The sequence below is a fragment of the Rhea americana genome, unplaced genomic scaffold (assembly GCF_003343005.1).
Source record: "Rhea americana isolate MKP2758 unplaced genomic scaffold, rheAme1 scaffold_176, whole genome shotgun sequence".
NCBI classification, from domain to species: Eukaryota; Metazoa; Chordata; class Aves; order Rheiformes; family Rheidae; genus Rhea; species Rhea americana.
In genome coordinates this window covers 932436-949553 of record NW_028185883.1, presented here as the reverse complement: position 1 = coordinate 949553, position 17118 = coordinate 932436, and the positions used below count along the sequence as shown (strand labels likewise).

The window sequence follows — 17118 nt, the reverse complement described above, 5'->3', positions numbered from 1 at the left end:
CAAGAGGATCTAGATGATTAACATGCTATATTCCTAACCTTAGATGGACTTAATTAATGGTTTAAATCAAAATAAAAGACATTGTCAAACAGGAAGACAAAAGATTTTCTGGCTCAGTGACACCTCCTACAGAGAGCAAATAAAATGACCTCCAAAATCATCTCTCTCTTTTGCTTCTTCTTTTGCCTGCCCTCCCTGTTTTCCCAGCTTCTCTCTCTGTCTCTATTTCGCACACACACACATGCAGTTTCTCTGTCTCAGAAGTATCTATTCTGATGGGTCTCTTATGCCAGAACTTCATGGAGTCCCTTGCAGCCTCAGAGTTGATTTAATTCCTGTAATTTCTTCACAGTGTTAATAAAGGGTCAAAATCTGTGGAGGGCATTTTAATGAGGGAACTCATCTGAAAATAGTTTTTGTTTCTTGCACCAGACTGACTTGAACACATTTAAGACAGAGCAAGGTGGTACTGAGATGCCATCGGTGACTGTAGGGAGCCTGGCAATCCTGTGCTCACAGAGCCAGGGTTTGGTTGTATTTAATAGAGCAGTAATCATCCTGGCTTACACATTACATTATATCTATTATTGGATTCCAAGAGGAGTACAGAGCGCTTCATGCTATGAATGGCATACTCTGAGGTTATTTTATCCTGGAATAGCAGCTACTGGTAGGAGTGAAAAGCAGCAAGCAGAATATAACCCTCCCAAATATGACAAGGAGACGTGGGAATGACAGAGAGAGAAGAGAAATATCTGGCTAACATATAAGGGGGAGATTTAATTACAGGCAAAATGCAATTTCTCAAATTGAAAGGGATCAGGTTATGTGCCCATTAATATCTACCTCTTCCAAAATATGCTGTGAAGTGTTCTGAATATTAATTTGATACTCAACCATTTCCTATCAGTGTCTGATGAAGGACTGAAATACCTGAATTGACTAGATTCCTTCAGATCTCTCTCTCTTGCATATTGAATTTACTTGGGAGCTGGCCAGATCAAGGGGGCGGGGAGAGAGAGAGAGGTAATATGTTTGGCACATTCACAAGGAAAACATTTTCTATAGTGCAATAAGAGTATTCATATATGCAACAAACCAGACTGTTTTCCATGAATGAACTGTGTTAAGCATTGGAAATCCTCTAAGGCTCCTGACTACGGTAGGCATCTTCATCTAAATTGAAAGCTACCACACAGACTCACAGTCCAGCACAGACCTGTTGCAACCAAACTCTTGCTTGTATCATTCTTCTATGCCATGTCTGAAGAGCTTCATCTGAGCCATCCTACCCAAACTCCCCAGCCAGCTGGTATCCACTAATGCCCCAAAGCCTGTAACTCACTTTCCATTAAATTGGGAGTGTCAATAGTCAGAGAGAGAGAGGTACCTAGGCTGACCCAGGGGGAGGAGGTGTGGGCAGTGCCTGTGGCTTGCTCCGAGCACACCTGCAGATGTGGAATCCAAGGAGAGGATTCCTGAGGGACCTCAGTAAAGGAGAAATGTGATCTGTCAACAAGAGATGAACTCTGGTTTTAGACCACTGTATTCGCAAAGGCATATCCAGTGATCTGGCCTTTTATACCCTTGCTTCTCCATTGCCACTTCCCTGCTTGACCAAGAGCAGTGTTTGGAGGATCATATTATGCCATGGTGGGGACATTGGGGAAAGTTAGTGTGTCAACATTGACGTTAGGTGACTTTTAGCAACACTGCCTGTAATCACACAGTTTATCATGCCTGCACTAACAGCAACATTTTACTGGTGCACCTGTGTCAACACCACTCAGAGTGAGTCACTCACCCTTGGTACATGTACGAATTACCTTTCACATTTAGTTTGTCAAGGAGGCATAGGTCACATCTGGCAGAGTTACTGAGTCAGTGCTCCAGGAATCTGAAACCACTACTCCCTCTACTGAATTCACTCACCCGCTTTCCTAAAATGTTCTATTTCACCAATAAAAGCCTGTCAGCCATAAGATTTAAAGATTTGAGCTTGAAGGGGCTATAATTATTTCTCTAGGGCTCTGTCGAGATTTCTGCAGCTTACATTTTCATTGTTCCCACATGACTTTGTATTTGTCATAATTTTTTCTAGAGCTAGTACAAGTTTTCATATTGTTTCATACAAATTGAAATTTGGAGATTACACAGTATATGTGAATTGTGCTTTAATATCTGACTATCAATAATAGGAACTGGCTGGCTGAGTGATTAATACAGCGATTAAAATGAGGTGTTTCATTGGAAAGCCACCTTTGCTGCTAGAAAGACAATACGACCAAATTTGTTTTCCAGTTAACTAATTTGCTTAGCAGCATAGTGTTAACTTAGGTATTTTTCTCTTTCTCATACAGGACCTGAATGTTCCAGAAACTTCACTTCATCAAGTGGAGTGATAAAGTCTCCTGGGTTCCCTGAAAAATATCCCAATAGCCTTGAATGCACTTATATTATCTTTGCACCAAAGATGTCGGAGATTATACTGGAATTTGAAAGCTTTGAACTAGAACCTGATTCAAATACTCCAGGGGGGGCGTTCTGTCGCTATGACCGATTGGAAATCTGGGATGGATTCCCCGATGGTAAGAGAAAAATGGACTGTGATATATATACATAGCCATTACATTATAGTGGGCTGCAGAAGGCATATTCTCATTTTTTAAATGTCATAGTAGAGGGGTCTTTGTTTGATGTATGTGAGATGAGTTGAATTAATTGGAGAAATACACTGTAAATTCATTCAGTAAAGCATATTACAGTGTGAATGATTTTTTAATAAAATATGCTTAATTTTGAACAGTTGGTTTGGGTGAAGAATCTGCTTTTAGAGCTAATATGTGATTGACCTATGCTAAAATAAACTACTTGTGAAAGTCTCATAAAGGGCCTCCATACTTCTGAAGGCAATATGTGAGTGTTGTCCAAGAGTTTCCTACAACCTTGTTTGGGTTTCCTGGGTTAGCCCAAACTGGACTTTAGGTACAACCCCTCTAGCTTGAGGAGCAACCAGGTTAGAGCCCAGATGTGAAAGCAGATAATTTCTTTACCAGAGGAAATATGGCACTTGTACAACTGAAATCATAGTCACTAAATGATTACCCCAGTCAATGAACAGTCCTGCACTTAGCCATTCAGCTAACTTAGGCATGGTGCAGAGTTCCTCTTACAGCAGTATAAGCAAATCCAAAGGTCTTATGTTAATGTGTTAATTTATACGCTCTACTGACTAGCTGGGCACACGTGCCAGGCTGCCAGTTGGATACCTTCTGGAACTTACTTCTTGCCATTTCAGAAATTTTTCGCTTAGTTCTTGACTCCACTTGACCTTTTGTTTAAATTCGTTAAGTTCATAGCTAGATACCAGCTACATCTATGGAGCCAGTGAGCCCTCATATCACCCAATCCCCAGTCTCATATTCCTATTTTACAGTGAAACTGATGCACGCAAGAGCCATATGATTTCTCCTCTTTCTCACATGTGGCAATGGGTCTACAACATCCAAGTTCCCTCCAGTTAGGACAGCCGSGTAGTATTTATCAAAAGACGCTGGCTAGACAGGCTGAGGGCCCAACCCTCACATGTCATTGAAGCCAAGTACCTAACCTYAGGGTGCCAAAATATCTATTTGTACTGTGCAAGCAGCAATGTTAAACCAACTGCTCTTGATGCCTTTTTTCAGTGTCTCCATGTATGCTGCAAGCTGATAAATAAACATGTCTTGTAGATCTTCTTCTTTCTTTTTAACTTGTAGCAAAATCCAAGAAGTCAGGATTCATGTCTTTGTGCTGARCTCTAATTATAGCTCTTTCAGTTTTCCACGGGTGTGATAGCCCATTTTAAAAGATATTTTCTTTGCTTTTATGAAGAGCAGTGGTGATTTCTTCAAACTGCTAATCCTATATGAATATTTCATTTAAATGAAAACATATAACTGTAGGAACATATTTTAATAACACACTTAAACTTGCCTGTTTTCCTAGATTAATCCACAATATCATTCCAATTAAAGCTTTTATTGATGCAGCAGTAAATAGGTATCTACTTTTTTACATTTTTGTTTTTCCTTTTCTTTTAGGTTTAATAAGTTTTTCATGGCTCTTTTAGCACTCCAGTAAATAGTGAAGAAAGAGCCATAACAGTAGTAGAAAGATGATTTAGTGTTTAATTCTTCAGTTAGGAAAACAGTATTTTAACAATACAATAACAATGTCTGGAACATTTAATAATAGGTTTATTTGAATATAGGCCAAATCTTTCCAAGCTAATTCCTGGAGAACTTGGATTTAAACTGATACGTGAAAAAATGACCCAATCAATCAATTTATATGTAACATTATCAGAAAGAAATGCATTATTATTAATGTCAGTGAGTTTCAAAGTGKTAATTTTCTGGTTCAGAAAAGTGATTGAGTCATACCAAAGAACAACTAACAACATGCATTATCAGCCTTCCAGTTCCCTTACAAACTATCCAAACCCAAACTGATCCTGACTTCCAGTATGTTTACACATTTGTAAATATTCATCTAATTCCATAGATTAGAAAGAAATGTTTCTTGGACACATACTGAGGGAGCCTGTGGCAGTCCTAGAAAAATGTTTAATACATGATTCACCAAAGGATGATTCCATAGCCAGAAGTTTCTCTCTCTTGCTTAACTTAGCACTATAAGGGCAGAGAGGACATCATTGCTTCTCCACAAATATATCACAGGATGAATATTGGAGAGGGAGAAGAACTGTTTCAACTGAAGAGCAAAGTTGACACAGGAAACTGAAGATACAAATTAAAATAAGCTTCTAGATATCTGAAAGAGAGAATCCAGATAATCTTACAAAAGGGAAAAGAAGCCAAAATAAATCTAATTTGCATACAGATGGAAGTAGTAAGTTTCTGAAAAAGATTAGATATTATGGTTGTCTTTAACAAAGGGAGACTCATCCAGACCTTTGTCGCTATTTTCCTTTAGTCTGTGAAAAAATATTTTCAGGCTGCAGTCTATATTATTAACTAAAATGAGACTAGAACATCTGTCTGTGGTTGTCTGTACTTCTTAATTGCTAGCACATTTCCTGGCACTATTTTAGCCCACGTCAACCTGCACGTTCCCAAGCAATTCCTAAGCCCAGTTTGGAGGACAGCAATTTGCACTTTGGACATGGCCATCCTGCTTTAGAGGGCAGAGCCATACGGAAGTGAGCTGTGTCATGCCGTTAGCCTGGTCCAAAGAATGGTCCCTGGCCACTGGCCACAGTGTTTCATTTAGTGATATAGACATAGCCATAAAAAATTAATCTATTTTGCTTTGTTATACTGCACTACTGCTTGCATGCCCAGTTATGTTTGATGTTAAATTACCCATTTTGCCACACTTCATTTAAACATAGAATAAAACAAGGATTCCTGCTACTAAGGATATGGTAGTTATCTGGATTTAGCAGTAAATCAGTGCACAAAAAGGAGTTTTATGTTTTGTTTCGGTTTACTATAAACTATTACTTTTAAAATGTTTGAAAAAGATATATATATCCTTCCATTAAAATCTGCAGCTCCACAGCTGCACAGCTATGGTTTGCAGGGATAACACTGAGCATGGTGAATGGTTTGGCAGAGCGCAGTTGTAGCTGCAGCCAGGGCAGGATTACCCAGGCAGTCCCCTGGCGCTCTCGCCCGCGGCTGAGTGCTGTGAGTCAGGGTTTCAGCCAGGCTCTGCAAGTCCCACCGTCCTCGGCAGGGGAGAACAACGCTTCCTTCCTGATCTATCTTAGACATCCAGTTTAGGATGCAGCAAATGGTCCTCTAGAGATGCTTATCTCATTGACTATAATGGGAGATCTGGGTCGCTAACTCTGTAACATCTATAACTTTAGATGCCTAAATTAGAGCAGATGAATCTCACCATATGTGCAAAAAGTTTTTATGGCAGAATTTGCTCAGCTATAGGCACTAGAGATCAACGGGAACTGAATTTGCTGTTTTCAAGAAATTGTGCAATTATGAAGTATTTACTTTTTTCCCTTCCCTGTACCAAAAAAGAAAAAACAATTCTCTTAAAGGAAGTTTCAAAATGATGTTTAAAATGAAATGCCAAAATCAGTATGCTTCCACTTACTTTTTGCTGCTTACTAATTGACATTTTCCTAATGGAAAACAATTTTCTGATAGATTTGCTAGCAACTACAATGATCATTTGTGAAGAAGTTAATCCTGAAATGCTCCTTCACTGTCATGGAGCCCTAAGCCTACCTAGTTATCCTTTTACAGAATTGAATCTGGCAAGTGCTGTATACTCACATCTTGATTTTGCAAAACATGTGCTTATCTTTGAAGCATATGAGTAGTTATGTTGACTTCAAAAGGAATTCTCCAGGGGTTCTTATGTGTCTGAAGTTAAGCAATAGTCTAAGTGTTTTGCTAGTTCATGAGGGGAATGGTAGGCATGTTGTTCAGGAAAGCCTCAAACCAGCACTTTGTTTCTGCATAACTGCATGCCAAAGGCACCCTTTTTGGTCTCTTCTTTCAAATGCAGCAATAAGTCAAACAGGCCCTGTTGGAGATTATTTGGGAACTACAGGTGTATTTTGCAAATATTGTGCAGAAATAGGACAGTGCTTTGAAGAGTAACAGGTGGAGTTGGAGCAGGGGAATAAGTAGATCACAGAACAGAAATGTGTGATTTTGCACAAATTATCTAGACACCAAAAATGTCTTTGCCCAAGGCACAAATATACCTCTGCCAGCATTGGCTGAGAACAGTCCATTGATGACTTTGAAGAAAAATAGCCCACTCAAAACCAGGACTAGCTTAAGTGATGAATTGCACATATTCATCAGGCAGCTTTCTTTGAAGCTCTATAGATCGTCTGCTAGGGGCTTAAAAGTAATTTAAAGAAGTTTACATATGGTTTGAGAACCACAGGCTAAGCATTATTCTGGTCAATACCAGAAGAGCTTGCACTGAATTATAGGAAGAAAAAAAAAAGAACACTTTACTTTGGTTGTTAACATCAATGCAAATGAAAGTTGCTATTAATTGAGGTGTTTTTCTCCTCTGTTGTGGTTGCCTTCTACACTCTTGTGAGATGCTATTAAGGCATAAGAATGTATACAAGTTCGCTGTCAGTGACTACTGGGCTATGAGGCTATGAGGACAGAATTCATTTTGCACTTCTTTTCTCTTTAGCATCTGATATTGTATGCAAATGTTTTGTCAGTAAGAGTCACACTGCTTTGAAAATACTGTTTACACCACACCAACATACTTTAACAGATGGCCTTTAAAATTCAGTGAAATGCCTAGTTAATGTAACACTTCTTTTAATATTTCATTCCAGCTGTCAAATAGACTCTGTGTTTTGGAAAAAACTTGCAGAACAGGTTTCCTAGCTGCCCCTCCATCTTTTAACTTGAAAGTAACTTAATTTTCCACTGTATGTGCTATGTCGATGGAGAGATAAGAGACAAGATCCCAGCTAGAAACAGCTAGAGCGTGGGCAGTCGAGCAGAACTGGCTGGCTCAGAGAAAAGTCCCTGTTGTGTAGTGCTAGAGCTGACCTTGAATGAGGACAGTTCCAAGTGACTCCTCTTTAGAGCAGATCTTCCTGGGGAAAGCCAACAAAGTGACGTGATGGTCTGCCCATGAAGCTGCAATGAGCTTCCTAGGCCTCATCACGTTTCAGTACCTACTCATCTAGAATTCCCATTTTGACTCGCATATGGTCTTTTGTAGCAGTGTGAGAATTTATGAAACTCCCCGCTCAATGTATGAAGAAGAAGGATCAGAAAGACAGTACAAAAAAACAGCAGCAGAGTCTACTCAGGCAGCCAGCAGTATAATCTGCTGGAYTATTGCTCCAACAGTGTCCCCAACACTGCATTTATTTAATCTGGTGACACCTGAAACATCAGGCAATTTATTATCATTCAAAAGTTTTTGAGACTTAAATGGAAAAGGAGAACTTTAAGTGTGTTAGCTATTTATATAAGACGAATAAGAATCTCTATTTCATCCAGTTCTACTCAGATCAATACTGCATTAGCTCAGTAGGCTAAGGTTTACATGTTGTGCAAAAAAATTCAATACCTCTTTGTGTCATGTTCGCAAAGTTTTTGGCTCTTACATCTACACAAGCCAATAAAGAGAATAGTACCATGATAGCAGGGACAATTTTTAGGAGGCTGAAATGCAGAATCGTTAAATGTATCTTTAAAATTATAAACCAGTGAGTCATGGGTGATCATAAAGCCTGTCTGCTTTAAACAAAGTTCCCTTCTGTTTGCTCTTTCAAAGAGGCCTTCCCTGAAGCAGATGGGAGGAGGGAGGCTCAGAGTGCCGTAACGTGGTGGCCTCATCCTCCCTAGACTCTTGCAGTTCAGAGCAAGATCAGCGGCTGTAATGGTGAGAGGCCATCGCGGGAAAGAACAGTCAGAGCTGTTTGCACATCAAAAATTTTTTTAAAAAAAGGAGGGGGCAATTGCAGCCTGAAGAGGGGGTGTTATTTTATATTTTTTTGAAGAGACAGTAATGCTAGCACTCTGGAATGACTTTCTCACTTCAGATAATAGAACCATAAAGCTTTAATGATTTCCAGGATAAGAAAGAATCCAGCTCATATCCTCTGTAGGGTGTTTCATTCCTGCAATACTGCATTGAACAGTCCTGGTGAAAAAGGGTTGAACTGGCAGGTATTTTAAATGCTATGGGATTGCCAAGGCAACTGAAGACTAACTGTGGCCAGAACATGGATAGAAAAATATATGCTGGCAGCAAGAGCTATATCATCTGAGCTTCTTCTTTCTGGCAACACTGGGACCTTACAGAAATGTGTAGCTTATATAATAAAGCTATTCCAAGTTGGAACTGTTTTATTTGTTGGAAAAGGCCAATAAATGACTACAAAATAACGTTAGGTGAGGGTTTTATTTGAACTGGGAATAATTAGGATATATAAACATTTTATATTTTAAACTGAAAATTGAACTGACTTCCTAGAGAAATGATGAGGTGTTAATTTAAGCCTGAAAAGCCAGTGGTGTAAGCATTAGAATGATGTCTTATGATTAGTATTATGATTGAATCTTTGCATGGGTTTTAGCATTTTCTGTTCTTATTGTTTGTAAGCACAGATGTATCACTATTCAACAGCCTAGGGACCTATCTGTAGGGAATGCTTAAGTGCTAGAAGGCCACATATGTTGGTTGTGAATTGAGTAGCTTAATTAAGGGAACAGATTATCTCACTACACAGGCAATCCAGAAAAATATCAGAAACTGGTTTATATATTATTAACAGGCAGAGAGATCATGTATGTGTGTATGTGTTTGTGTCCTGTGACATGGAGATGTACTTAAGAAATCCTTGCTCTTTTTAATGGATTAAGATTTTCCTCAAGAATTCTTTTACAGTGTTCTTGAACGCTGAGCATATGGGAGAAAGATCCATGAGGATGTGCTGAGAGCCTAAATAGGAGAGTATAAAGAGATGTTGCACATTGCGTCAAAATGAATGCAAAAGCATTTTTCTAAATTTACTGTGAAGCTAACAGATTATCTGCAGCATTGGGCATAAATCCTCAAAGGCGCTGTTTGAACTCCAGTTCCCAGAGCTAAGGGTGTTCAGTGTCTTGTAAGCTTGTAGGTAAATTGGACCATTCAATGTCCTTATCATAACCAGGTGCTTCAATCGCACTTTGGAAAACACTTCTGCTGTTTTGTACATGTAATTTTGTGCATTGTTGCTCACTCTGTGCACTTTAAAGACACCTTTTGAAAATCTAGTTCTTTACCTCCTCAGAGGTTTATGGAGTGCTACCTGTAATGTGAAAGTGAGATTTCTGCGGTAGCATGAGCAATTTATTGTTCATTGCTAAGTTATTGGTGAGATTGTGATTTTAAACTCTTGTAGAGGCTTACTATTTCCTGCCAAGGGAATCTCCATAGGAGGCTATTTCAGTGACATTTATTGTTATAGGAGAAGAGGTGGTTTACTATTGTATTTTGTCTCTTTTCAGTTGGCCCGCACATAGGGCGTTATTGTGGGCAGAACAACCCAGGCCGCGTTCGCTCATCAACAGGGATTCTTTCAATGGTATTTTACACCGACAGCGCAATAGCAAAAGAGGGATTCTCAGCAAACTACAGCGTGTCACAGAGCAGCGTATCAGAAGGTCAGTATTTATCCATCCTGCAGAGTTTCTTGGAAAATATTCTCTGTTATGTCTTCTTGCACACCAGGTAGCACATGAAACTTTAAAGAAACCTTAAATAAATAAGATAGTGAAGGAGGGCTGGTTTTGCTTTTCTTTCTTTCTTTTTTTTTTTTTTCAAAGAACAGCTACCCTTTGAAAATCAATGCAAGAAACAGATTTCTCCTCGCAGTTCTATTTCTCAGGATTAACAGGAAGTTGGAAGAATTATTGTGAAAAACTGTGCTGACCAAAGAAACCAGGAATGCAGAGCAATTGAACAGTTGCACTACAAAAATGAAATATGGGCAATGAATGCACTGTCCAAAGCTTTCTTTTATCGCATGGAATAAGCTTTGATGAGCGTTTTTTTTTTTTTTTTTTTTTTTTTTTTGAGTAAAAAGAACACATTTAATATACATAGTCTTGTTAAACCATTTTGTAAGCCATTTAAGCTCTGTTCTCTGTCTCTGATTTTTCTCCGCGTTGCCTCATTTTTATGTTTACCCTTTGGACAGAGAATGAAGTGAAGTGAGGGAGGAGCAGGGGAAAAATGGGCAGTTACACCATGCCATTGCCAATTTCCTTGCTTTGCCTGATGATGAAACACTTGGACCTTCAATCAAACTCTCTCCTTTTTGTGACTTACTGTACAGATTCAGGTTTCCCCAGACTTACTATACTTGTTTAATGAAAGAAGACTAACCAGAGAAAAGTAAATTGAAATTATCCCTCCCTCTTCCCACCTCCCCTCTACATTCACCTCTCCAACATCTCCTTGTAAGCACATAGCCCGGAGCGGGGAACGGGACATACCCCAGCCTCTGCAGATGGGAAATACCCTCCTCCCTCTCTCTCAGACTATTCCTCTGCCTCGTTTGACTTCTCCTTAGGAGCTGCTGCTCCTGCCTTCGTTAGCTAGCACAGGCAATGCGGGTCCCCACGGCCACCTGCTCCACAGTCATCCTCCCTCTGTATTGTAGAAGCAACACGCTGGAACCAATATTAATAGTATCTGCTGTGCTGGAATGCCTCCATCTCTTAACTAGGGGACTACAGAACAAGAGAGGCTAGTGCATGTGCACACTAATTCCCTCAGCCAGTGAAACCTGTTTTAGCTGATAACAGGGAACATTTTCTATGATCATTCTCTTAAACAGAGAAGTGATTCTTCTCACTTAATTTCAGCTGCTTTGGTCTTTGTGTTGTTAGTACTAGAGGATAACTAAACCTATCTCAGACACCTGAAAGGCCTCAGGAGGTACCTGTCTCTCTTACTACAGGGGATGCTCACATGTCTAACTAACTGAATCTGGACACCTGCTTTCAGACGTTACGACTCCCGCCTAGCATGTCTTGAGTCCTACATAGTGGCTTATGGCTCTCTCGATTCCAAGCAGAAGTTTATTTACTTTGAGTCTTACCCTAAAGCAGTTCAGCTAGCTCCCAAGGATCCAAGCACATTGAAGCAGTCTAGAAATTCTGTTTCACCAGCAAATTTGATAATTCACATGTGGGGCACCCTAGCTACAACACCCATGAGGCTCCCTGATAGTATGTCTACATAGGAATTTTTGGTTCCCCTTTAAAAGTTTTCAAGCACATTTTTTTTCAGACTACTTTAATTTTCCTTGAAAAATCAAAACTTCACTTATTAAAAGCTCATTGGGCAACTCAGATTAGTCTTTTAATTCATTACCCTAAACTCTCAGTGAAGGCAATTTATACTTATACTGAACTATGAAGTGCCCAGTCTGAAGTGTAGGCACATGTCCTTTGCTTCTGCCCCTGCAAYGGGAGTGGTAAACCTCTGACAGAAAAAGCACATGAGCAGCTGGGGATGAAAATCTACCTGCAATCGTTGTTTTGGCAGACACTGGAGCCTTAACTTTTTGTAGAATTTAATCTCCATGCCCTATCAGTCTTTGAACTCAGTGTATTGACTAGATTGTCAATTGATTCTGAATTACCTAGATAATTTTTGTGTCAACAAGAAGAGATTGGATGGGGATGATCAACTCATTTAAAATACAGCACATTACAGAAGAGACAATAATTCCCTTAGGTCAATATTCATCTGGCCTGGATTCAAATTTTTTTGGTTTATTTCCTTCCAGTGTCCAGAATCCAAAGAGAATACCTGGATTTTAAATAATATTTTTAAGACATTTTATACTCTRTTGTACTACAGTAAATAGTTTTCAAATAAAAAATATTTTGTTGAGTCATCTSGTTTGTCTTACCTACTTTTGTGCAGAATTAGAGGTTGAACATATATTGTTTCATATTATGAATCCACACAAATGCCAGTGCTACCCTAGAAAAGAGAATTCTGTTGTCCTATATTGAAATGGCTACAACACGGGACTAAAAATGTTTGTATAGCATTATTATTGCAGAGATTGCCATGGCAACTCGAATGACAGTATTAAGAATGACACCATAAGCCCAATACTGCCTCACTTAGAGTTGCTAAAGAATTCAAAGTCACATAAAAATAAATTCTTTAGATACTCATATTCAAAACAGGAAAATGTTCTCATTATTCAAAGTCTAAATCAGAAAGCTGACCATGGTAATGACGGTAATTTATTTTTCTTCAGATTTCCAGTGCACGGAACCACTAGGTATGGAGTCAGGAGAAATTCACTCTGACCAGATCACTGTCTCCTCCCAGTACAGCACTATGTGGTCTTCAGAAAGGTCCCGACTAAATTACCCTGAAAATGGATGGACTCCAGGGGAGGATTCTATCAGAGAATGGATACAGGTAAAAAGATAATGTTTCAAAGATATTATTAATTATACTCTGTGGAGTTCATTGAATGTGGAGAATGCAAAAGAAAGAACAAAATAATACAGTAAAGGACTTAGACATAATCTAAGAATCATTGCCAGTGAACAGCTCACATTCCCTATTAGACACACACACAAAGACTGACTCCCAAAGGCATAAAAAAAGAAAAGGTCAGGAAGATTAATTCTTCTGCTTCCCACGTCTATTGTTTTTTCAGTCTTCTGGGCACAAATAAAAGATTTTGGTTTAGTGGAAAAGTCAATATTAGTTTAACATGCACTTAAAGTGGAATGTCCCAGTAAACTGAGCATGTGCTGTGTCTCAAGCTGATCATAGTTAGGCATTAATATGTGGAATGGTGTTTTAATGCACTCAGATTTCACCTTAGAAGACCTAAGTCCCTTCTAGAATATGTTACACATGAAATGAGTTTACTGGTCTCCGTCTAGTGGCTCTTCTTCCATGTCATTAAACCTAACGTTCTGCACCAAGATCGGCTGTCTTGGCTTTGCTTTGTTAATATAGCAGAAATGCAGCAAATGCTTGTGCTCATGAAGAGAATCCTTGAGTACAATGGGTCTATTTAGGCTTGTTGTTTGTTATTTGTTATCAGGTCTGTGTAGCTTAATGGTTCATGATTCCTGAACAGATTGGAATTACTCATATGAATTACTGTTTACAAATAACAATTTATCCTAATAGGATAATTAATTAATTTCATTAAATGAAAAAAAGTGATTTATCTTAACTGTGTAGGTTGATTCACACTTCTTAATTGTGATCTAGATTCTATTTGTATTGGCAAAAACTAGGAGAAAGTTTTGAGCACATTAGATAAATAATACTAATACTGAAAACTTATTCATATATTTTAAACATTCCTTCTGCTTCTGTTGCTTACCATAGGAAATTACTAATCGACATATAAAAACAATGCATCATTAGCCGTCAATAAGAATAGTCACATTGGTGTTTCCTGTGAGGTTTGCTGTCTACAAGAAAGCTTAAAAACATGTTGAGTAGTAGTTAGCAAAGGGAAGAAAGAGGGGGGATATCTTTCATTTCTGATCCTTTGCACACAATGGGACTCTCAGATGTCCTGCTTAGGGGCCTCCACACATCCTGAGCTCTCGGCAACTTGATAATCGTGGTTGAAGGACCTAATCAGGCTCCAGAGTGGCAAAAAACCCATGTTGATCGTTTTCCTTTACTTAGAAATAACTGTTAAAATCTCCCCAGCCTTATCTAAGGGCTAGACTTGTTATTAATCATTGCCGTTTGAAATCCATGGAATGTATGTGGAAAAAAGGTGGAATACATCAGAATCGAATTCCATGTGTTTCATCTGATCATATGACTGCCACTTCTTCTTTATTTCCTTCTTTTCTGCTGTCACTTACGCATTTATTACTAGATAATCAAAACAAGASAGCCAGTCAAATCTCATTTATGTGCTCTATGTGCTTATTAACTTTATTAAGTTATGATAACTACATACATACATACATATATATACATATACATATATATACATATATATATATACACACACACATATGGCTTAATCCTTTCACTTAGAACTAGATCTTTCTGAGAAAAAGCTTCAAATGCTTTTTTTAACTATTAACCTTTTTAACGACAAACATAACAGAATCCAAGCTGCTCTGGTGTTTATCCTTAGAACAGCTGAGAGTACTTAAAGTCTCTTGCCCATGAATTTCTCAGCCTCCTTTGCAGGATACTCGAGGTTGAAGCAACCACTTAGCGCAGTTTTCAGCAGCTCAGTGCTGCCTCTAGCTGCTACATCAGCCAAGGAGCTGGTTGAGTCCTTCATACCCTGTGCTGCTCGCACCACAGCGCCAGCCTACTTCCCCCAGCCCCTGCTCTGCAAGACACTGTGTGAACTGTTTCCCRAAGTGGCTGAGCCCTAAGGCATCTCCTAGGTGGCCCATAGCCCATGCTGAGGGAACAGTATCCCTGGGGAAGACTTCATGCCGGAGCCAATCCAGGCTGTAACAGCCTTCTCTGCAGAGCTGGGTCTTGTTTGCAAGACTGAGCCTACAAAATCCTGCATGAAGACTGATTGCATGGAATTTGCGTGTTTTGCACCAACATGTATGTTGCAGAAGAGCTATTAATTATCCTTGTCACTCATCCTGTGTAGCAGAAACATCCAAACTGGCATGTTTGTTTTAGGCTGAGTATGCTATCCTCTAGCTTTCACAAAATACAATGCTTGAACTCATCTTTGGTTCCATTTGTGTCGAGAGAACATTAATTTTTCTAAATATTTATTATAGTTTAGTTCAATACTGCAATTGCTCACTTAAGCCTCCAGAAGTGTTCTAGATGCTTTTCAGTTGAACTCAACTGAAAGTCTTGAGATAGGTGCTAAGCAGTTCAGACCATCAGGCACCTCAGCAACATAGTCCTTGAACATAAGAACCGAYGACACAACTAGCATTAGGCACATGTTGCAAGTTTGTATCTGGATGAAATATTGAAATCCTATGTTTCCTCTGTATAAATATCCCCAGGARCAGATGTTCATCTCCATAAAGGTTTACAGACAAACATCCAAGGACATGCACCTAATGAAATACTCTGAAATTACCAGTTGAAATAAATCATAATATTTTATAAAAGGAGGAAGACCCTTGTATATGAAGGACCAAGGTCATGTTGTTCTGTTTTGTTCTGTGTGCTACTCTAAACTTATCATTTATCTGAAGTATTTTGTTTTTATTCAGTACAACATAAATAGATTTTAGTTGCATAGTGCAAGAGCTCTAGAAAATATTCTGTTGCAAAAAACAGGCTGACAGATGCAGCTATGCCAAACATGGAACTTTTAAAGTGGAAGCATTTTTCTTTCTGCATGTGCCATTGTCTGAGAGACAGAGATTTTGCTTATGTTGGTATTTATTAATCTTTCCACAATTGCACATTCCCCATACCCGCACACACACTGTAGCTGATTAAGTAGTGGCCTGCCTTCAAACTGATAATATGCATAGGCAATTTGGGCATATATACGAGATACATATGGTCATGCATGGGCAAGGCAGCTTGAAAATTCATCTCCAAATGCTAGTTTCCTAGTTTCTTTAGCGTGTCATTTTTTGTTTAGGGGAAATATTATAGTTCTCCTTTCCCTTCCCTTTATCCCTTGTTTTTGCTAAGACAAAAGTCTCTCAGTTAAGTATCAGCAATGGGAGATTGGTATCTACAGGGGATGTCTAGAGGGCATGCAATATGATTGTCTTCTTTGAGGTGTTGACATCTTTTGGACTGTTTCACTAAAAAGAATTAGGAGAATAGTGGTTGCTTGGTGGTAGTAATGTATTTGCATGAATTCCATCTGTGGATGTGAAATTCATTCTTTGGTGGAAAAACTAGATTGCTCCTTTGGCTGGCAAGATGCTAACTCCTAAGTTCATCTGAATGCCGCCTGCCTACCAGGCCCTGCTAAATGAAAGCTGTCTTTCCTTTCCTTTCCTTTCCTTGTTTGTTTTGAAATAAATGTCATAGCTTAGATTCAAAATATCAATACCACAATCACACCATCAGTCTGCCTGGTACTTTCTTCATTTTTTTTTCTTACCCTTAAACACACTTTTTTAAATTGCTCAATGAGCTTCAGGTTTGGAGTGACTCCATAATCAGAAACAGAGTCATTCCAGATTGAATTTCTTCTTTAAAAACACATTAATGAAGTCTGCGGATTTTCTAATATGAATGGAATAAAGATACAAAAAGGACTTGAGGCAAGAGTTGCCAGAAACAAGCATRAAGTTAGTTCAGTGTCATACGGGATGTTAGTGGCTCCCCAACCTTACGTTAAACCTACTTATTCATTACAGTTACATTTCACACACTCGGCGGCCCTTTAGTGTGAAACAGCACAATTTAAAATAAAAAATAAAAACAGCCCTTTAATTTAATCAAGAGCAGGGAACTGCCATTGAAATACAAGTCATTGTCCCTCATTAACGTATCCTTTCACAGGAAAAATAGTATAGTGTTTCCATTTCTGTAATCTGAACAACAAACACGTTAATAGGTATCAATTACCAGCCCGTTTCAGTACTTAGAACCAGTAAGAAGGCCAGTGCGAGGCATTCACAT

General features: G+C 38.8%; 1 protein-coding gene across 5 annotated transcripts in view; it reads left to right on the top strand.

Annotated features, from left to right (window-relative positions):
- Positions 1 to 17118, top strand: part of NRP1 (neuropilin 1) — a 114218-nt gene that overhangs the window by 49293 nt on the left and 47807 nt on the right. For all 5 annotated transcript variants that reach the window (XM_085301402.1, XM_085301397.1, XM_085301401.1 and 2 more), the window contains exons 4-6: positions 2361 to 2588; positions 10020 to 10175; positions 12797 to 12963. In XM_085301402.1, coding sequence (XP_085157528.1) covers positions 2361 to 2588; positions 10020 to 10175; positions 12797 to 12963 — 551 coding nt within the window. The remainder of the gene's footprint in view (positions 1 to 2360; positions 2589 to 10019; positions 10176 to 12796; positions 12964 to 17118) is intronic.